This window comes from Diceros bicornis, chromosome 5 (assembly GCF_020826845.1).
Source record: "Diceros bicornis minor isolate mBicDic1 chromosome 5, mDicBic1.mat.cur, whole genome shotgun sequence".
Taxonomy (NCBI): Eukaryota; Metazoa; Chordata; class Mammalia; order Perissodactyla; family Rhinocerotidae; genus Diceros; species Diceros bicornis.
In genome coordinates, this window is record NC_080744.1 from 61,539,127 (window position 1) to 61,562,738 (window position 23,612).

General features: G+C 37.6%; 1 protein-coding gene across 3 annotated transcripts in view; it reads left to right on the plus strand.

Annotated features, from left to right (window-relative positions):
• MAP2K5 (mitogen-activated protein kinase kinase 5) overlaps positions 1-23,612 on the plus strand; it is a 236,955-nt gene that overhangs the window by 13,279 nt on the left and 200,064 nt on the right. For all 3 annotated transcript variants that reach the window (XM_058541929.1, XM_058541930.1, XM_058541928.1), the window contains exons 3-4: positions 6,205-6,272; positions 20,860-20,929. In XM_058541929.1, coding sequence (XP_058397912.1) covers positions 6,205-6,272; positions 20,860-20,929 — 138 coding nt within the window. The remainder of the gene's footprint in view (positions 1-6,204; positions 6,273-20,859; positions 20,930-23,612) is intronic.

A 23,612-nucleotide genomic window follows, 5' to 3' on the forward strand; every position in this document is an offset into this window, starting at 1 on the left:
CAGCCTCTTCTTCACACAGCAGCCAAAGTGATCCTTTTAGACGTTAAGTGAGATCACGACACTCAGAACCCTCCAGTACTTTCCATCTCACTCCAGAGTGAAAGCCAGGTCTTTAAAACGCCCTACAAGGCCCTGCATTTTCTCATCCGCTCCAGCTCTGCCCACCATTACTTCTCTGCATCCATCTATTTCTCTCCCCCCTCTCATTCTGTTCCAGCTACTCTGGCTTTCTTTCAGTCTCTCCAACATGCCAAGTATTGTTCGGCCTCAGGGCCTTAGCATTGGCTCCTCCCTCTGCCTGGAACATTCTTTCTGCAGATGTCTGTATGGCCCACTCCCTCGTCCTTTCAGTCTCTCTCAACTAGAGTGTAAGCTCCCTGAGGGCGGGGTTTTTCTTTTTTTGCTGTTACTGTCCCCAGTGCCCAGAATGTTGCCTGCTACATAGTGGGGACTTAGAGATTTGTTGGAAAGAGGAAGGAAGCAAAGAAGTGAGGAAGGAATCAGGAGGTGGGAGTCCTGGAGCTAAATTAAAATTCATGGGTATGAAGATTTGGCCTAGCACCTGTGGCCTCTATCTTGTTTAGTCCTTACCCCTGAGAAGGGCTCTAAACTTGACAACTTTTCAGGTAATTTCCTTTTGATGTCTTTCTAACCTCTACAGTTATGTTTTCATTTCTTTCCTCTTGCTTTGGAAAAAGCTACTTTGCTTTAGTTCTAATTGACTCTCACCTGGCACTGAAGGAATGCGACAAATGACATATAATATATTGCCTTAACTTTCTGTTCCTTTATAGATGCGAGATTGCTTCTCTCGAGACCCCACTTGAGCCCTGTCCCTGCAGTGGGCGCTGTTTGCCTGAGAGTTCCCCGGCATCTGCTATTTGTCTGCTGTTTACTCTGAAGGCACTGTGCTAGCCATTCTGGCCGCCCTTACCTGGGGCTGTCTCTCCTCTTTTGGGCCTTTATGTTCCTCCTCTTGGTTTCTCTTTTGGATTGCGTGTTGCTTCAAATAAAATCGCTAACAACATATGGCCTGTTATGATTCTCTTTTCCCAAACTCTGCCATTTTGTATATTTGTGACACACTGCAGATTTTGTGAAGATTGCTTCATAATATTTGTTTACCATCTGCTGCACTCTATTTGGTATCTTGCTAGGATTTTTTTCCTCCATTTTAAGTGACATTAACAAAATCCAGCCAGTACATAGACTTTCTGGTTCTACTTTTGCTTCCCTAATGTGCTGGAAAATCATATTACTATGCTTCAGGCAACTAGAGAAGCCTGGAATTCTCATTGTGAACCAGTGTATCAGAGCTATCCCTCCCGTACTTCTTGTTCATATCTAGTAATGCTTTTTAGATCAGATGGCAAAGAACATGCATGTATGAGACAAAAAGAGTTCAAATTATTTTTTCTACTTCTCTCTACTTAGTACCATGAGTTTCTAGTGTTCTTCACTAACATTTATACCTTTGAAACTCTTTGTGCTATTTTAGTAAGTTTTATGATTTATAGTTCCTGTTGGTATACTGTTTATAGCTAATCCAGTTTGATAGGCAAATGGCCAGTCTTTGCTAGACAGGCTGTGTATATCCCACTTTTTATTCAGAAAAGTATTTTAAGTTATTGTCATACTAAATTGCTTGGTGTGTATTTCTACTTTCTTACCCTTTACTAACTTTTCATTTCTGTCAATTCAAGTTCTTTATTTTTTTTAACTTTTCCTACCTTTATTGAGATATAATTGACATATGACATTTGTAAGTTTGATGTGTACAACACATTGATGTGATATAGTTATATATTGTAAAATGATTACCACCATAGCATTAGCTAACACTCCCATCCTGTCAGATAATTATCATTTCTTTTTTGTGGTGAGAACATTTAAGATTTACTCTCTTAGCAAGATTCAAGTATATAATAGTGTTATTAGCTATAATCACCATGCTGTACATTAGATCCCCAGACTTTGTTAATCTTATCACTGGTAGTTTGTACCCTTTGACAGATATCTCCCCACTTCCCCTATCTCCCATTCCCTGGTAACCACCTTTCTACTCTCTCTTTCTCTGAGTTTGGCCTTATTAGCTTCCACGTATAAGTGATATCATATGGTATTTGTTTTTCTGTGTCTTACTTATTTCTCTTAGCACAGTGCCCTTGAATTTCATCCAAGTTGTCACAAATTGCAGGATGTCTATCTTTTTCATGGCTGAATAATATTCCATTTCATGTGCGTGCACACACGCATGTGTGTGTGGGTGTGTATGTGTATACCGCATCTTCTTATCCATTTATCTATTAATGGACACTTAGGTTGTTTCTGTATCTTGGCTATTGTGAATAATACTGCAATGAACATGAGAGTGCAGATATCTCTACAAGATTCTGATGTCAGTTCCTTTGGATATAGACCCAGAAGTGTGATTGCTGGATCATATGGTAGTTGTAGTTTTAATTTTTTGAGAAACCCACATACTGTTTTTCCTAGTGGTTGTACCAGTTTACATTCCTATCAGCAGTACACAGAGGTTCTCTTTTCTCCACATCCTTGCCAACACTTGTTATTTCTTGTCTTTTTTTTTGTTTTTGTGAGGAAGATCAGCCCTGTGCTAACATCTGCCTGTCCTCCTCTTTTTTTTTTGCTGGGGAAGACTGGCCCTGGGCTAACATCCGTGCTCATCTTCCTCCACTTTATATGGGACGCCGCCACAGCATGGCTTGCCAAGCAGTGCTTTGGTGCGCGCCTGGGATCCGAACTGGCGAACCCCGGGCCGCTGCAGTGGAACGCGTGCACTTAACCGCTTGCACTGCCGGGCCGGCCCCTATTTCTTGCCTTTTTGATAATAGCCATTCTAACAGGTGTGAGGTGATATCTCCTTGTTTTGATTTGTATTTCTCTGATATTAGAGATGTGGAGCACCTTTTCATGTACTTGTTAACTATTTGTACATCTTCTTTGTAATTCATTGTGTTCAGAAAGAAGTGTATTCTCACTTTAAATGTCAAGGCCAATGATTTGCTCTTGGATTGCCATCAGGGAGTTAGAGAGCTTGGATGTTGCCTTTTGGCCAATCATCAGTCTTCTCTGAGGTGTAATTACTTTTCCAACTCAGTCTCCTCTTTGACAAGAACAAGGAGTCTTCATTAAAACTACTAATTACAAATATTAAAGAGTGAAGCAACGGTCCACCAAGGAGCAATTTGTAAAGAAAAGCAATACTTACATAAAATGAAGTTTCTTATTAATCCATAAGAACTATTAATCACTATGTCATATAAACCTGATTTTATCCCCAAGATTTATTAGAATGCCTGTTTCAACTTGTCCGAAATCTTTCTGTTGGAGTCAGACCCCTTATGGGACAGTTCCAACACTTTACCTAGGTTGGCATCAAAAGCTATTCTGGCATTTTGTCCTCAGTTTTCTGTCCACTTAGAGCAAAGTGCCCTTGTAGTGTTTCATAGCTGCTTTTTATGGACCTGCTATGCAAGAAATTATTCTGGTAGCTGACTTCCCTTACCGTTTTCTGGTGAAATAATCCCTCAGAGATTTCATAGAATTCTAGAATTCCAGAGTCTTTTGTTTTAAGTAGCCTTAAAAGGTCAAGCCCTTGCTTTGAGGGCTCAGAGAACTCTCTTTGTTGTTGTTCCTGTTTTAGAGAGATTATGATTTAAATGATCTTTCTGGAATCTCTTCCCTCTCTTTACAGATTATAAAAAGATTTTTCACATGTTTTATTAAATTCCAAGAACTTCTTTATCCCATGTGTGCAATACTTTATTTAGGTCTTGTGTGGATTGAAATTTGAATATAAGCAGTCCCTTTGTAACCACCATCTCTATAGCTAGCTCTGGTATAGGAATGAGATTTACAAAAAGCTACTTTGTTCAGGCTGGAAATTTTACCAAGTTCAGGACTTCATCAAGAACAAATCATTCTAGCCCACATTTAAACAGAAAATTTGACTTGGTTTTAAAACAAAAATGTAAAGTGCTTTCATGTGTGGTAATATGTAACATTATATCCCTTTATACTGTATCTGTTTTTTTCCCCTTTGATTCCTGCATTTGGAAGAAGATTTTTTGACTTAACCTTGAAAATACTAATTTTTAGAACCTGTGTAGAAACTCCTTCTGTTTCTGAAACTAGAATGGCATTTCTCTTCCAATTTGGCTTTGTGAAGTCTGTACCTTAAAAAAAAAAGAAAGAAAGAGAGAGCTAGATTCCTGTACAGTCCTTTATATATGTAACGTCCCCTAGGAATGCACCTTCTTTGTTGCTGAAAGTGACCACTGTGTGCCTTTTATACTGAAAACAGGCAGCTCTTGGTAGCATAATACCAGTAGTGACTCTCGACAGCTTCTAGCTGTGTAGATATTTAGACAGTGTGACTTGATACTGATCTACATTGAGTTGGGAACTCTGTAGGAGTGAACAAATCCAGGATCCAGGAACAAATGCTTTGGAGAGAAAACTCCAGTGAGAGCTGTTGGCTTGGTCACTGAGCAGGGTTGGCTAACGTGCTGGTTTCCGTCATGCTGTCAGATTGCTATTGGCTACTGGGGAGAAAAAGGAAGTAACATTTTGCTCTGAAATAGGCTAATTAGGAAAGAACACAGCTCCCTCCTAGGGTTCCCATGGCCTGGTCACCAAGCAGGGGATGTCTTCAGAACTGCAGCTGGACAGGAGGGCGGGCCCCCTGATGTGTGGTGGGCTAAGATCCATCTGCTGAACTGAACCCCTCTGTATTTTCACTGAGAGTCCCCTGAGCATGTCATGCCAGCTTGTTCTCTTTATGACAAGAGATTTGTCTGTTTCTCCAGGCCTGGGATCAGGTTCTCTGCATCTGGTCAAATCAGCAATCAGAAGCCCAAGAGTGACCAAAAAAGTAATAACAGTGATTGTTTAACAAGCTCACCAAAGCTGAGGCATCCAAGTGAGAGCCTGCCCCTTTCAAGCCATCCCCTGCGGGACTGTGTACTTCTTCCAACAATGCTGCCTTGCTCAAAACGTTCTTGGCATTTTTCTTCAGGCGTGCTACCATGGGCTGAACAGCATAAGCTGTTCTGCTATTGACAGATCTTTATCTTTAGAGGGATGAAGTAGCTAACTAAATATTTAGAAATAGGCAAATTCTGAGTCCTACCTGGCAGATAATGTAGGTGAGTGATCAGATGGACAGTTCCATTTTGGGTTAAAAATGAGATCTGATATTTTCACGTGATCTATCTTTGGGTTCTTAAAGCAGTTTTTGAGGAGCTGTTTCAGAACTATTTTCAATAAGAGAAGCATCGTTGAAATAAGTACGTTGTTTCTGGTTGTGCCTACTTAGGTGATACACTTATTCAAATGCACACATTCTGGTTATGTATTTTGTAAAGTTTTGTTATCCTCCAGTTTTAAGACCGTTAAATTATTTCAAAATAGCATGAATCGGCGTTTGAAGCTTATTATGGTCAGAGAGTACCCGATACAGAAAGAGAAAGTTACTAGATTGAGTGAGATATGGGGAGAACTGTATTAGAGTTGCTTTGCAAGTTAACCTTACGCCAGGCCCCCAGTTCTTCTGTAAAAAGGGAATGAAAATAATCAAGCCACACTGTCCGCATTATAGGATCAATGAGAGGTTTTTAAGGAGGTACTGTGTATGAAACACAAATCACGGTGCCTTGTGTATAGTTGTGTTCAATAAATATTAGCCATTTTTATCAAACTATTGTGACATGGTAGATTGCCTGGGAGAGAGGAAGAATGGAGAAATAGAGGGGTAGGGTGCTGTGAGGAAAAGAGAAAAGTACCGATAGTTGAACAAGACTGGCCTCTCTGGTTTTTAAAATTCTCCAAACCAAACCTGTTTAGTCATACTCCAGTTATATTTACTTTTTAACTTAGATACATGTCATGAATGATACGAGCAATATTTTAATTTTCAGCTATCCCTTAAATTTTTAGTTCTTTATTGAGATTTTGGTTTTGTTCTGAACAAAAAACAAAACAAAACAACAAACCAATAACCTCAACATCCCCCAAAATATGGTGTTGAGGATTTGATTATCAAGTTGTAAAAACCAATTGTATTATGTTCCCACCTGATGTGGTTTTTTTCATATTAAAAAAATGCAAATCTTTTTTTTTGTGGCAAATCCAGAACAAAATGCAAATCTTATCATTTTCATTATATTGCTTTCTAAACAGATGAAGATGAAGATGGTGATCGAATTACAGTGAGAAGTGATGAAGAAATGAAGGCAATGCTGTCATATGTAAGTACATTACAAATGAGGACTATTTTTAAAATGTTAATGTAATTGAGGATGCTGTCTCTTGGCATAGTGAAGATACAAAAGTAAATCACAGTGGCCATAACATTTTTCTATATAATATATAAGGTTTTCAAAGATTTCCTTACGTGAAAGTTGAAGGCATTTTCAAAAGACACTTACTGATCATATCATGAACATTAAGAATACTGCATCTTAATGACTTTTGCATTAGGTATGGTGCAGACTAAATGGACTATCAATTTCCTGTATTTTTTATGCAGTACTTAAAGTAACGGCTCATTAAAAATGAACCCCTGGGCTCTAAAAAATTTTTCAAAATCTACTTTCAACTGGAGATCTCTTTCACTCTTCCAAAAGGACTACAGTTATAACGTAGCTGCAGGCTTAATGTGGATACACGATTTAAAGATGTACTCTCAGTTATTTTATGCACTAACCACTCCTCACCCCCACCCCAAAATGAACTACAGGGTTACTTAATCAAAGTGACTTGAGTATATCTTGAAATGACTTTACTTTTGTGTTTCGAATTTCAGTGAAAATTTGCGTTAACATTTGTCTCAGGACTGAAGTAGATAACCAAGAGAAAAGGGTACATTTTAAGACTTTAATAACTAAGCTTTAGCGGTTAAGTGTGCGCGCTCCGCTGCTGGCGGCCTGGGTTCGGATCTCGGGCGCGCACCAACGCCCCGCTTCTCCGGCCATGCTGAGGCCGCATTCCACATACAGCAACTAGAAGGATGTCCAGCTATGACATACAACTATCTACTGGGGCTTTGGGGGAAAATAAATAAATAAATGGCAAAGGAGTTTAAAACAAAACAAAACAAAACAAAACTAAGCTTGAAAAATTCAACTACTGTGAAGAGTCATAGCTTCCCTGAGCCCTGATTTGTGCTTTCTTCTTATTTGGTTTTGTTTCCTCTTATTCATTTTATTTTATTTTATCTGAGTTTGTAATCTGTTTGTAAAACCTTCTCTAGTCGTCTGGTGGAAAGAGCGTTGGACTGGAAGTCAGGAGGCCACTGCTCTCCTCTGACTCCCTGGCCTTAGGCAAATCACTTAACCTTTCTGTGCTGTAGTTGCCTATCTGTCAGTTGTGGATAATAGTACTTGTCCTTTCTACTGCACAGGATCATTGTAATGATCAAATGGGATAATAGATGTGAAAGCCCTTTGAAAAGTTAAAAGTTCTATACAAATGCAAAGTGGTATTATGGTGGAATGACAGAATGGGGCCCCTGCTTTTCAGTGAGACTGTTATCTTAGCCAACAGTTCCGTTGTAGGTTTTGATAGACCTCAGCTTCAACCAGGATGATGTTTTCATTGTAATGAAAACTATAAAATATCTGTATGGGTTTCCGCCAATAGTTTTAATTTAGGATAGGAGGAAAGAGAACAAGAAGGATGGCATGATTAACAGAGCGTTGCTTTCAGACCAGCACAAAGTAGGAAAAGTCAATTTCCCATTGACTTCCCATTAACTTATTTGAGAGTCTTTGTGCACTGAGAATTTAGAGCGGGGCTCATCAGTACCTTGAAGGGCAGGGTAGGATTGTCTGCTACAAGGTCTAGCACTGGTATTGATAGATTGGCTAACTCTCCTGAGAATGTGACATGCTTAGTTTTAGAAAACGCACACACACAGATGGGTCTAGTTTTTTCACATATGTCCGTTGCAGAGAACTGACATCAATGTACTTTCATTATGTCTCTGACGTAATCACACCCAAAGGTTGTGTTTTCAATAATGTGTTTTTGGGACAGTCTGACAAATTGTGCTTTTTGAGAAATGTTACTGCATGTGATCATAGTGATAATAATAATAATTTTCATTTCTAAGTGCCTGCTAAGTACTGGATGCTTAAGGTATTTACTTTTCTTAAATCTTAAATTATCTGCCTTTGTGAGGTAGATATTATCATCCCTATTTTTCAGATGAGGAAGCTGTGGGTAAGAGATATGCCCAAGGTCTTATAGCTAGTGTGAATGTGAATATGGAATTTAAGCTCAGCTTCTCCTTATGCCGAAGCTCATGATCCTTTATTGTTTGACACTGTTTCTCTCCCGTCCACCTGTTTACGCATTAGTATGTCGTCACCATTATTAAATTCTGAATGATTTGTGTTTATATAATACCTTAGTTGAGATATCTGTAGTGTTTCTTATGACTTATGCTTATTTTCTCAAATACAGTGTTTATTTTTGTGTTGTAGGAAAATATTAGAGTTGTGTAATTGTCCTTAAAAGTTCCTGAGATTTCTTGAGAGCCACTTTTTAGTCTGAAATCATCTGTCTAGCTCATTGATCCCCAAATATTTGGATTTCATGAGCTAATCAATTTTTCATTTTTATTTTGGGGGACAGACATAGGCATGGTAACTTTTAATTTTTCCAAATAAAAAATTAATAAAATAAATAAACTAACAAAGTTATCTACTGTTAACCATTATTTTATTAACAAAGATAAACAATGGGAGTCACTTAAAGATTAAAACATTGGGCAGTACATAATCTCAAAAGTAAAGAACATTAAAGCTAGTAAATTTAGTTTTGTATAAAACTTACTACATTATTCTTATTTTTATTAATTTGCTATGAATGGTGAAAACTTTTTTCATGAATTGACAGTGATCCATGGATTGTGGTCTGGCTGATCAGGTCCAGATTTTCTCATTAATTCACTTAATAAATATTTATAGGTGGGAAACTGAGGCCCTTAAAGAATTTTAACTTAAGGTAGAGCTCTACTTTTCTGCTTCTGAATGCTTGAGCAAAATATTTTAAAGTGAAAATGAAAATATTCCTGAGGAAGATAAGTTTTAAGTGATTTAAAACTTAAATGGATTTCCTTTTCCTCTTATCTGTTGCAGCAACACCTACCATTACATATTCTTTGTTTATGTAGAGTCAGGCTCTGAGTAGAGTAAAGAGGAGGGGAATCTCTTTCTCAAAAAGCACAAACAAGGTTGGTTGGCTGTGATTTTGATCTGTCTTGGTTCTTATGGTCAAAATTCCTTTTGGTTCCAGTTTTGCCATAAAGAGAATCATTTGGACCTAAGAGATTTTGGTTGATAGTCCTCAATTGCCAGCCTATTATTAAAAACCTGCATTGGTCTTTATTTTTTAAGTTCAGTTTGACTATGAAAAAGTTTGATTCCAGGACTTGGTTGGTGGCATAGGGAAGCTACTGACAAATGACAACATATTTACTGGAAAAAAAAAAAAAGCTTAGTTTTTCACGTGAAATTCCATGCATTCGCAGTCACCATAGTATTTCTTTAAAAGCCATATAGGAAAAGCAAAACTAGAGACACTTTTACTGTAAATTTTTTAATCATTCTTTTTCATGGATTACAAAGGTTAAATGAATAAATAGCCTGGATCTCTGCATAAAATAAAAATTTGCAACGTCTAAGTTGCAACTTGCAGAATTACTTTCCCCGCCTTGGATGCAAGCATTATCTGGCTTTGGGCCAACAGAAGTGTACGTTTCTATCAGTAATTTAAATAGATTTTTGTATGAGACCTGAAAATGTTGCCTTTTTAATTGAAAACTTATCAATTATTTAAATTGCTAGCAGCCTTAGGCTGTTAATTTTATGTGTGCCATAATAATGGCATACGGTGGTTTTTGATACATGTGCCACATGGAATTTCACATTGTGGTAAGGAATTGTCATGGCAATAGGTTGTTGTGTGCTGTTAAATAATAACCAACATATTAAACCAAAGTCTGTTGTCACACATTAGTACCATTTTATGTAAGTTATTTGGAAGTTGTATTCTTTTCTTCATTAGATATATTTTTAAGAGATAATGAGAAGAAAACAAATCTATAATAAATTGTCTTTTAAGAAAATGTAAAGTAATTTGGTCTCTAAGGAGATATTTAATGTATTGAGAGAATTCAGGAGCCAAGTGTTATTACAGCACCATTATGATAGCTCTCTGTGTTTTGTTATGAGTTTGTGTTAATCAACAATCTGTTTTTATAGCGTAGTTTCTTGTAAGTTATGTTGTTAGAATATTCCACTTCTGGGATCATGGCTTTTCCTCTGACACTATTGTATCTTTTTAATTCCTCCATAAAGTATTTTTTTAATTAGAATTTGAAATGCTTTATTAGGGAAAAAATCCACCCAACCTACATATTCTGAAAACTAAATACTTGATCATTACTAATTATTTAAAGGACACTGTTAAATATTCCGTTAATGTAGTTTAAATTTTTTTTTTTGTTCTTGTTTTCTTCTCTCATTTTCTAGAAAGATCGAAGATAATATGCTGCTTTTCTCCTTCCATCTTTTATTATTTGTTGTCTGGTAGTGCTGACTTTATTTCCTTACAGCATCAACCAGCAATGCTGGGCCTTGTTTATTGATTCTTCATAAGCTTTATCTATCATTGAGACCCACTTATAGGAAGGGGTTATTTTAATGTTAATCTCTGCTTTTGGTGACCTTTCATTAAGAAACTCAGCAGTACATCTTGCTTTTGTAAATGGATTCATATTTGTTTCTGCTAAATCCTGTGTCTAGTAAAGGATTTATTATACATGATTCTCTCGATACTGAGAGGCTTATATGAGTGGAGCACAGTATTAACAAGAATAATTTTCTTCATTTTGCCTGTTCTCTCTCTTTATACCATTTTTCCACGTTGCCAGAAGAGTGTGAAACGAGTTTAACTGTAATGCCTCCCATTATGGCAGAGACCTTGTGTTTCAGTGGAGTCTAAGTATTCCCTTTGGTATACTTGACTATAGTATACCTTGTTAGACATTGGGTACCATGAGGGAAAATACTTTTTGACCTCTGTAGCACCTTGTAAATTGGGATATGATTAGCTTTATCCTAGTATGCATAACTTGGAGATTGCCTCTAAAATCATACGGTTACTCAAGTGGAGTTGGAAGGGAGCCTTAGAGGTCTTGTCCAACTGTTTCATTTTACAGGTAAGGAAACTGAGGCCCAAGGAGATGAGATTCAGTAGGAGGTCACATTGCTAATGAGTGGGAAGGCTTGGACACAGACTCCTAGCCTCTTCACTCCTGGTAGTTTTAAGTGATATTTTTTCTTTGGCATCTATTGAAGTTCTCCTGAGGAAGCTTTGCAAATTCTGCTTTTTTCCTGATAGCAAAAAGTAGTGCTGTCTACTAGAATGTTAGTGTACCTGAGTTTGAATAGGAATGTAAAAAATACTCTGTGGGCTTTTGAAGTTTAAAGATTTTGTCCTTACCTGCAAGGCTGAGTTTTACCACAAAATTTGTTGCCTACTTAGGAGTTGAACATTTAACAGCCTCAGGGCCTTTGCTATTAGAAGTTTTCTTCAGACAGTGAAGAGATTAGAAGCTCATTTTCCGTGTGGTGCTTTTAAATATGCCCCATATTAAGTAGATCCTACTTTGAACCTACTTTGTACTCTGCAAAATCAGCCAGGCCTTCAATGAGTGGTTAATCTCCTAATTCAATGCAGTTCATCTAAACAACTGATAATACAGTATATTCTCTTGTCAGGGTGGAGAAACTGTGAAAAGAGTGAGAAAAGTAAACTGAGTAAAATAAATAAATTGTTTTGGAAATTACTCAGCATTTCTTACTCAAATAATGACATGCTCTAACCTATATATAAAGTTTTTATTTTGTTTTCTCATCCTAGTCAAAGAAAAAACTTTTTTCAGAGGCAGGTTATTTTAACTCCCTTGTCTGTGTTGTCTGGGATATTTGGATGCCCTTGAAATAGTGATAAAAATGTGGTAGCCCCTTATTTAGTCCCTTTTGTGAACTATCTTGGGGCATCTTTGCTAACAAGGAACAGAAGCATACTCAAATTTGCATCAGAATGAGGGTTTATTATGTGGCTCCTGGAAGCAAAGGAAAGGATGAGCACAAGCAGGCCTCAGCCAGGGTGGCACCAGGGCACTCTGGGGACCCCTAGAACAGGAGATTTGGACCACCAATATTTTGTCATTCATGTTGCTGTGTTCCCAGTTCACCTCCATCTCTGTGGAGGGCTCAGTATAGCCTGTAGTTTGGTTCCTCTGGGGTCCTATGTTGTGACAGCTGGCCTGAGGGGGCAGAACCATGTGGTACATCCATTAGCCCCCTGGGGGCTATGGCTAGGAGCTTGTCTTCAAAGGAGATGTGAGTGGTGAGGAAATGGTGGACCTCTAGCAGTAGCATTGCTATGGGGCATAACCAAGGTGTTAGGCCCTTGTTGGCAGTTCCTAGGGTACCTCTGTGCTCTCAGGCCAGTTTTGCTGTAAACAAGAGGAGTATTTTCTACATATATCTGAAAGGTAGATGTGAGTTTGCTACAATATGGTAAAGTTAGAGCAATTCAGTAAATTATCAACCTCGGAAATATACTGTGTCCAAAAAGATATAAATTGAGGTAATTGAAAATTTCCAAACAAGCTGTTTCTCTCTAAATGTATGTTTCTCCATTATGTATATTGTATGTTCTTTACTAATTTCTCACTGCCTTATTTGTTTATTTTTTGAGGAAGATTAGCCCTGAGCTAACATCTGTTGCTAGTCCTCCTCTTTTTGCTGAGGAAGACTGGCCCTGGGCTAACATCCGTGCCCACCTTCCTCTACATTATATGTGGGACGCCTGCCACAGGATGGTTTGATGAGCGGTGTGTAGGTCCACGCCTGGGATCCGAACCTGCGAGCCCTAGGCTGCTGAAGCGGAGCATGCAAACTTAACCACTATGCCACCGGGCCGGCCCTTGTTTATTTATTTTTTAATAGCAGTTGAGCAGTAGGCCAGATCTTTATCAAAGCACCGTTGGAACTGACTGAATAAAGCAGTCTGTTTATATGAGAATGTCCAATTTGGCCAGCTGTCTGCATGGCCTGATGGTCCTGTTTTATTTAAGTGGCAGGTTCCCTGAAGCTACTATTTAAACTTCTCCTGCTTCAGAAGTATAGCAGAATTGCTTCAACCTAGAAATCAGGTAAAAGATCAGTGTAGACACTGCCTCAGGCTAGTCATGGTGATGACTGAAAGCTTCAGCTGAGAGGATCCTGCAAGTTTTGGAACCATCGCCAAATACAGATTTAAACTCTTCTGCCGAAGCACATTACCTTAGGCTTAGCCAAGTTGAATTGCATCTGCTATTGGTTGCCCAAACCTCTATTCAGACCATCTGAAGTTCCCTAACGTTCTTTATAATTTTACTATCCAAAACAAAATGTTATCATTGAACTTGGCCAACTTAGTGTCTTTTTCACTTCCAAATCATTAATAAATACATTAGCCTGTAAACAGGCCCCAGAGTTGTTCCCTATTGACCTTTTCACTGGAAGACTTTTCCTTGTGATTTTCTTTCTCATCATCTGATCAATCCATGATCATATGTGGCTCCTTGGTCTAGAGTCATTTAAGGAAGAGCATGTGCACACTGTAGTCAGCTCAAGGCAGGGACAATGAGTTATGGGGAGTGGGGGTACCTGAAGCCAGGTAATTAAATGTAGTCATTAATTTGGTATTCAAAATAGATTGGCTGCGTATGTTATTTTTGACTACTGGAGCAGTTGTGTGCTTCCTGAGAGGTCAGTGTCACAGAGGGAAAGCCTCTTAAAGTATAAGAAACAATTGAAAGAAGGTATAACTGATGATACATCTGAGTAGTGTTGTAATTGAATTTCTAGCCATTTGACAGTTAAGATTGTTGGGTTCTTCACTGGGAAAACTAATAAATTAACTATGGACTGCAAATCGTTGGTTAGTTTATTGATTATTGCTGTAATTACTGGCTGAGCTACATATAATGGGGTATGCTTACAGTACTGATAAAGCAGGAATTTGAAAATTTTATCATTAGTAGGAAAAAACCAGTGTGCATATTCCTTATAAGTTGAAATACTGTACTAATTATGTTGTCCATTAGAAGGCACGTAAAGATTTAGGAAACTGTCCTGTTATAAAGGTATAGAAGAATAATAAATAAACTTGATTTGATGTGATTTGATATGTAAGACTTGCCACTGAGTAAGTTAGAAGTACAGCCAAGGAAAGTAGTTACCATGTCTGTGTTAGTTCCTGTCTGCCTCCTTCCCTTGTGGAGCACCTCTTATGTGTAAGGCACAGTGCTAGGCCCTGTATGGCAGTAGTTTCTTAGGTTTTTGGAGACAAAGGTGTTTTTGAAAATCTGAGGCAATTTGTTTATTCTTTTCTCAGAAAATGCACACAATGCAACGTTTCGCATATAATTTCAAGGATCTTCTAAAGACCATATAGACCTGAGGTTAATACCTCTGCCATAAGAGATAATAAAAATACACAAGACATAGTCCCTGCCCTTGATGAACTTCCGGAAGAGAAACAATGTTCCTTATAATACCCTTTTACTTATTTTATTATTTATGGTACTGTAGTAATTGCGAGAAGAGGAGGCAATACTGACTCAGCCTTGATAAATCAGTTAGTTAAATTATACCTCTGTACTTGGTCTAAAAATTTCGGGGATCTTGTTTGGTGGTTTCTGTGTCACCCAATTGTTATCAACATTTTTCACTATGTACTGTTGCTTGGAAGTGGGAAATTCATAGTACTGTGCCCTATTTCAAGATTTTTTTCAAGTAATTTATAAGAAGGTTTCCCATATACCAGCTCCTTTGATTTTGATCTTCCTAACACCTTTATGAGGTGAGCAAGGCAGGTGTTTTTCCCACTTTTACAGCTGAGGAGACTGAGGCACAAATTGCATGCCTTTCTCCAGGTCACATAGCTAGTAAATGTGGGGCTGGGACCTGAGATCACTCACTCACTGATTTGCTTGCTTATTCGTATAGCCAGGTTTTCATACAGTCAATATTTATGGGATAGCAACTATCTGGCCAAGTGCCCTGCTAGTCCGTGGAGATGCAGTGAGTATATAGCTCTTTCCTTCATGGGGCTATGGTCCGGTCAGGGAGATTAACAAAAAAAAGAAACAGTATTCAGTATGAGAGGACAAGAAAAACCCATAATTACCAGGCAGAGTGATAAATGCTGTAATATGCTTAAGTGTTAGGTGCCCTATGAGCACAAAGAAGGAGCACCGGATCTAGCTTTGGGGACAGAGAAGGCTTCCTGAAGAGGGTGGTGTCTAGGTGGGGTAAGCTAGGACAAGGGGACTGGAAAGGGTGTGTGTTGGGCAGAGAGAACAGTGTGTTTAAAGGCTCAGGTGAAAGGATGCCTCGTGCATTCAGGAGGAGCTAAGCTACCTGTAATTCAGGGTGGTATGGATAGTGAGGGAGGGGGAGAGTATGAGGTGAGTTTGGGAAGAAAGGTGGGCTAGATCATGGAGGGTCCTAGCTTGAGGGATTTGAAAAGTGAGGAAGATGTAGAGTTAATAAGACTGGTGATTGATTGAATGTGGGGAAGAAGGAAAGAGAGATGGTCTGGATTGCTTCCAGATATCTGGTTTGGGAAGCTTGGTCATGGTGATCTCATTTCCTGAGATAGTGAACCCAGGTGGCAGAAGACAGGTCCAGGGCATGAGGGAGGGGTGGGAGAGGTAGGGACCTGTTGAATTTGAGGAGCCTCTGGACAAGCAACTGGGGATGTTCCGAATCTTAGGAGAGAAATCGGGGCTGGAAATAAAGATTTGTGATTCATCAGCTCCTAATTAGTCTCAATGACTCCTCTGGCAATTGAAACCTTTGAAGTGGCTGAAGTTAACTCAAGGAGAGTGTGAAATAAGAAGAGAAGGTTGATGAAAAACCATAGGGAACTCCAACATTTAAAGGAGGAGCGGGGAAAGAACCACTTAGAGGAAACTGAGTCGAGTGGTTAGAGAGGTAGGAGGAAAACCAGAGGGGGGGTCACTGAAGAAGGAAGGAGAGGTCACCCATCAGCACGGGTGTCTTTGCACTGCACCGTGCCGTGCTCCCCCAGTCTCTGAAAGATCAGGTGACATGGCCTGACCCACATAGGGTGTGAATGAAGAAGCCATGCTCTCCACCAGCTCAGCAGTCTACCCAGCAGCCCGGTTTATTTAGTTAAATGTTTTGAGGTATGAGAACTACGAGATAACTTAGCTTTTGACCCTTAAGTAGTAAACATACATTTTATGTTCTGAGTGCATGGACTAAAGTGAAAGTATTTTTCTTGGTTCACTGATAAACCGTTTGCTTCATCTGGTGAGATGGGGTAATGATACTCATACAATAGGATAGGGTTGTGAGAAATTAAATGAATAAACGTAAATACATAGTACTGAGCCTAACACACGGTAGGGATTCAGTAAGTGATAGTTGTTTCTGTGTGTGTGCATCTCTCTCTCTTAGTCTCTGTCTCTCTTCTCTCTCTCTTTCTTTTAATAGAGAACTTGTGCCTTATAAATTAAACTGTGCTGTTTTGGAACTCAAGTTTTTTATATAGCAGATTTCCATGAAAAAAATGTTGTAATTATTGATTGAATTGTGCTGTTAGAATTAAAATTAGGTTCCTAACCAATAGGAACACTGTTTGATAAGTTAACTTGCAAACAAAACAAAGCCAAAAATTGTACTTGCTATCCCCTTGTTGAATCTGGCCCTCTGTTTCAAATTAATTAGATTTTTGGATGACTATGCTAAACTTTGTCACATCCTTATTAAAATTGTTTAAGGATTTTGAAGAACATCTCAGAGGGACTCTGAAACTAATCTGAATCTGGTACTGGAGATTCCATTAGCAGTCACAAAACTGATTAATCTTTTACTCGGTTAGCTTATTGATTATTGCTGCAATTACTGTGGGTAACAGATTCTGTAAGAGATACCAGCAGAAAACACATTTTATAACTGCTGCTGATGTATTTAGTTTGAAAGCAATATTTTGTACTTTTTATATATAACTATCTTTGTATTTTTAAATGATGGGAACACTTCTACTCGGAAGGTACTGTGCTTAATGTTGTTTCAGTATTGGGAGGTCCACTTTTTAGTTTCTCAGCTGCTAATAATGCATTTATAGTTTACAAAGTGCCTTCACTAATTCTATTGCTGCAGTTTAATTTCGAGCTTCACAGTAACCCCATGTAATGAAGTGAAGTAGGCATCTTTACTCTCATTCGGAGGAAACTAAGGTTCAATGACGTTAAATGACTTCCTGAAGGCTACACAAGTTAGTAAGTAGCAGAATCAGGATTGGGCCTCATTTCAATCAATAAATACTTGTTGGACACCTACTATGTGCAGGGCTTTGTGTTAGGGGTAATGAAAGCCAGGATCTGATTATAGAGATTAAGCTAAGGAAGTTTTTTGGATAACTTCAAATTATGGCTCCATTAATGTTATAATGGTCACTTTGTTACTTCTGTACAAGCTGTGTTAAGTATCTTGGCATACAGCTTTAGGTTTTTGTGTTTTCATTTTGGTTTGTCTGGTAGAAGTCTTGTTTTTATTATCATTGCTTATTTTATCACTATTTAGAACAAAATTGGAAAGAATCCCTTTAGAGGGAAAATATATAAAAACATGGAAGAAAGGATCAAGATCTAAAAACAACTTGCTTTGCAGCCTATTAAGTGCTATCTTACCTATTTTCTCGTGTGAGTCTCACAATAATGTTGTGGGTAGACACCATCTTCATTTTACAAATGAGTACACTGAGGCACAGTGAGTGTTTCCTCACTGAGGGCGTGTGCTAGGAAATGGACAGAACTGAGACTCCTGGGTTTGAGTCCTTTAACACCTCTAGTGCCTGGCTTATCTCACTGGGCAGCACAGGCCTCGTGGCCCAGCTAGACTGCTCTGTGCCAGGAGGTACCGCGCTATGGCTCTGAGTTTTATCCTTGTCCCTTAGGGAATAACACATAAGCAGTGGCCTGAGCTCCTAGGACTGGTGCCTCATTGGTGGCCACCGGCCTTCACCAGGCCTGCTCGTCAGAGATCAGTTGCTTAGAGTGGGCCCATGCTATGGGTTTAATTACCATCCTTTGTAGTTTGTCCTTGATGGTGAATTACTTTGCTGGGTGGATCACAAGATTCTCTGTTAATACAAACACAGATCAAACCCAGTATTCCAGCAGGAGAAAATGTTCCTTGGATTGGAAGAATTGCAGAAAGTAAAAACCAAATCTTAACTACTTGCTTTAGAGAAATTGTATCAAGTATTGAATTAATACTTAATTAAAATTGTATGCGAATGGCATACTTAATATCATTATAGTGGCTGTTAATCATAGTACAAACAGATGTGTATAGATTACTAAAAAATTCTCACAATGATTATAAAAGTATATATAGTTTGCCATTTGATTTGGCACAGATGTGAAATGAAAGAGAAGCAATTTTTATTTATTTATTTTGTGACATAAATAAATAAAGTTGGAAAACAGGTCAATTTCATGCATGCAAGGTTTTATAGTAGGAAAATGCATTGCACCTGTTCTGACCCTTTACATTTGAGGTTATTTGTTTTCAAACTTGACCCCAAGCACCAGTTTCAGACAACTCTATAATTAATTTGTTAGATAAAGCATAAGGATATTTTATTTATTTTGATTTCTAGGACTGTAGTGAAGTAGTAACTGAAATTACTAACCTATTGTATATAGCAGTTGATTAAAGAAAAGCATTAACTATAGGAGAACACCACTACTGCTGTTGTCTTGTATCAGTATAAAAAGGCAGTAATTTTTTTGACAGCCACTGATTGGAAAGTTGCTTGCAGCCTTCTAGAAGCAAGGGGGTACATGCTGTGGATCAATAACCAGCAAATTTCCCATTAAAAAGAATACCTGAGCAATGTTCCAAATAGCCACTGGCATCTTAATTTTCCACGGAAACCTCGAATACTTGTGTGCCGAGGACAAGTCATTTTCGGACAATTTTTCCAGACTACTTGTTAACAGTTATTGCTGTCCCAAAAGGTTGACAGCCTACATGATTGATATTTCATTTACTTGTCATCACTGAGTAATGGCGAGTGCTATATTTCTGTGGTTTTAAGGAACATAGTCTCCTGAAAGGCATTCGCCTTAATATGTATTCCAGAGTGTGTCACACATGTTTATGCTGTATGTATATAAGTTTTTACATTCATGGAAGGAGAGGATCAGTTTCCTTAACAGTTTGAAAGCCCTCGGAGAGCAGGGTACACTTATATCAGTCCATAGCTATCAAAAATCCACCTTTGCTTTGTTTTTAGGGCAAAGGGCCTTAGACTTGTTAACTTGTGATTCCCAAGATAATGTAGAATTTTAAAGCTCCACATTATTTCTAAGCGAAAAAACTCAATCTTGTAATAATTTTAATATACGTAAAAGCAATAGGAAGATATATGTATATATCTTCTAAAAATAAACTTTTTTAGAATGTCAGCAAATGATTATGAAGGAAGAATTTCCTGAAAATATGATAGTTAAATAATGTGTGTGTGTTTTTTTTGTTTTATTTTATGGTGAGGAAGATTAGCCATGAGCCAACAAGTGTGGCCAATCCTCCTCTTTTTGCTGAGGAAGATTGGCCCTGGGCTAACATCTGTGCCCATCTTCCTCTACTTTATATGTGGGACACCTGCCACAGCATGGCTTGACAAGTGGTGCGTAGGTCCGTGCCCACATTTCGGATCCGAACCTGTGAACCCCAGGCCACCTGAAGTGGGGTGCATGAACTTGAACCACTGTGCCACTGTGCCGGCCTCTAATGTGTGTGTTTTTATTATAAAAACAGCAAGGATTAGAGGGGAGTTCTGCTCTGTGACAGCCCCTCAGAACACAAAATCGGCGGTTTTCATCCTTGATATTTTTCCACTAAGAACATTCTTTGTTTCACAAAGAACAACTTTGTTGTTTGTCAAGTGTTAAAGAAGTGAGGGCACAGAAGCCATCTCCAAATTGAGTGGACATATGCTCACCAGTTAGCATGTTAAGGAAAATGGAAATAATACAACCTACTGAATGAATTCGTGTTTTTGAAGGGGTGTGAAAGCTTTTTCACTTGGAACTTGACTTTTTGTGCCCAGAATTTTAAAGTGAAATTTGATCTGTACTAAAGTGTTTGTAAGGCTAAAACATAAAAGGTGTGTTTGCTTGAAACTGGGCTACCTTTTTATCATATTAATCCTGTCATCTTTGGATGGACCATATCTTGTTTGCTTGTTCCACAGTCTCTATGATTTAGATTTCCGTTATCCGTGCATTTTTTACACAAATATGAGTGTTTGATCAACTGACTGACATATAGGTTCAAGCTAAATGTGTGGCATCTTCATTTTGCTTTGAAAAATTCGGGGAAAAAGAACAAGAGACAATTTGAGAAATTTCCACTAAAATTCTTTTTGTGTCATTTTAAATACAGACCATTTCCAAAATATTTCTAGAGATGAAATGCTAACCCAGGGTCTTAATCAACATTTTTACTTTTAAAGATAAACGACAGCGTGGTGGATAATGCTATATTGGATTTTCAATCCTGAATATTCACTATAGTCATTTTGATGTGCAAATAGGGAAAAAGTATTCTCGAGGCTGATATGTATATACCAGCAATTTACAGAAGTACTATGAATTAAAAAACCCATAAGTGTCTGTTCCAGTATTCATACATTACTGAGTAATCTCTTTCTGTCATCTCTTTGCAGTATTATTCCACAGTCATGGAACAGCAAGTAAATGGACAGTTAATAGAGCCTCTGCAGATATTTCCAAGAGGTAATGTTGAACAAATTCTAATCAACAATGATTATTTCAGTAAACTGTTTCATCAACAGTTATGTTTTCCAAAGGTTTAAATGCACATAACATGATGTTTAGCTCTTAATTTGAAAAAACAAAAGGAGTATTCATTATCGTGGGGATTGCAGGCTATATTATAGTTATGGCAGATAAAATATCTAATTTACTAGAGTAAATTAAACTAACTAGATTGTTTTTTTGTTTTTAAAGTACATACTTACATTCGCTTAAAGAACTCTTTGGGGGTCCACATGGTTTCTAAACCAAGGCAAATGAATGACTTTAATTTTGGATATTTATCAATTGTGGCTCATGATGGTAGCCAAAGTTGCTATTGAAGAGAAAGCTTTTGGCTAGTACAGGAGCTAAGATTTACTAAGGGGTTTTAGGAGAGAAGTTTTGGTGGAATATTTGGTGCTTGGTTTTTTGAGGAAGCATTTTCTAAATAATGGAAAATCCTCATAAATGGGAATTTGATTGTTAAATCTCCAAAACTGTGAGCTGATGAGGGTGAGTTTTGGTGAATCACCTGGTCAAATAATTTTCTTTTTCCCTTTTAGGTTTGGTAGTACTGGCCTTGTATCAGATATGATTATTCCACTCTATATATAAATGTTCTTTCAAAATTTGAATAACGGTGAAAAAAGAACAGTTTAATTATATAAACCATTTAGTCTTTCACCCATTGTACACTGCCCCACTTGGAATCCATGTTTTCTAACTGATGGAATAGATAAGGAAATTCTCTAAGTAACTCTTCTAGAAATAACTTAATTGAAATAATTAAAAGTTAAACTTAACTTTGCTTAACTGATACTGTACAAATAATCATGGATGAGTTTTCCAATTAAACATTCTAGACTTTCATTACCTGTAACTCTCTGAATTTTGAATGGCTCAATTAACCAGTAGACTCTTATTCGCACTGATTAAGTCTCCAAAGGCAGCTGGCTCGGCCAGCCTGCGAGAAGATCTGGGTTCAAGAGTAATCCTGCTTTTCTAGCATTAATGTGAGCGGCAGGATTGGGAGTATTTAGTACATTATTAATGGTAACTTACTAAAGAGCTAAGTAAGTAAATAAAATAGGGCCATTGATAGTGTGTCTGAAACAAGCATTATGATTAATCCATTTCTATTGTACGTAAGACTAAAAACTGAAACAGAAAAAAAAAGAAATGTTGCCATTTCTGTGTATTAGGCCAATAACAAGGATGCTGATTATTTCTTAATATTTTCAGTGACCAGAGAATTTGGGCAAATTTCAAAATTTGTTTCTCCACAAGGAATATTATTTTACCAGCTGAAAATTTCCGTTAAATTTCTTCCCTACTTAATGACATTACAGCTCTGTTATTGTATCAGATCCTAGTACAGTATCCTGGAGAATTATAGTTCCAATGCTGTGGGTCTTCTTTTTTTTTTTCTTTCAATACAATACTTATTTCTCTTCATCCAAAATCTGTTTAAGTTTTGTTTTATGTTGTGAGCAGTCCCTGTCAGTCTCACTGTTCATACCATTGTGCCTCCTCCCATAATAATAACAACCATTTTTAGACACCTGCTCTGTTCAGGCACTAGTATTGCTTTAAGTGTCATCATTTCTAATTCTCCCAACTTAATTCTATTAGGTATTATTGCTTCCATTTTATAGATGGGAATATTAAGGCTCAGAGAAGTTAAGCAACTCAGAGTCACACACTTTATAAGTGGTTAATATACCCTTTGAGTAAGAATTTTGTTTAAATTACAATTTGCTTAAAGTGGGAGGGCGTATAAGTTAAAATATTAGTGGAGTGGGCATAGGGGTAGTTTGGAGGGCCTGGTAGGAGTGTGGAGAAGAGTATATTGAAAAGAGAAGATACTTGAAAGAAGAAAATAAATGTGATGTGAGTGTCACATGTAATCCTAGTGCTGAACATATTAGGCTCCAGTGTGTTATTAAATATAGTTCTTCCAAGCCAAATTTAAATTTTTTTTTAGATATAAGGCTCAGTCTCCCTATCTCTATTTTTTTTGCATGCTATTGTACAACTGTTTTTAGTTTTTTGTAGTCTTTGGTTTTTGCTTACTTATCTCCATGTTATGTAGATAAGGGTGGTTATGCAAATTTATACTAGGGTATAGACATATTGGTTATATCACCTGAGTCTACCTAGTTGATTAGAGACCCTCAGACCTTAGATTCTGTGATCAGGCCCCATATTAAAAAGAATCTCTAGATTGAACAAGTGAGAAGGACAGGAGAAAACAATTCTGTTTTAACATCACATGTGAATAAGTATGAAAATTTACTAGTTTTATGGTAACTTCTGACTCCGTAACTTTAGGAAATGTGTGATTACTGGGTTTTTAAAATACTGTTTAGATTTCCAATAATAAAGGTTTGAGAAGCCAATTGAGGAACGAGGGAGATGTTAAGGTAAGAGGTAAGAGTTGATACCTGTCTCTAATTCCTTGGTTAGCTACTTTCTTATTAAATGAAGTTTATGAATGCATTGGGTACTTGAGTGAAAATACTCTGAAGTGTTGTCTTAGAAGGTATTAATGGTCCCTCAAGGCCTAGGCATCAAATGTATGTGGCTGTTGTTTTGTTCAAAAAGTTAATTTCCATTTTAAGGAAAGAAGATTTGGAGTCTTAATTTTAATGTATTTTAGAAA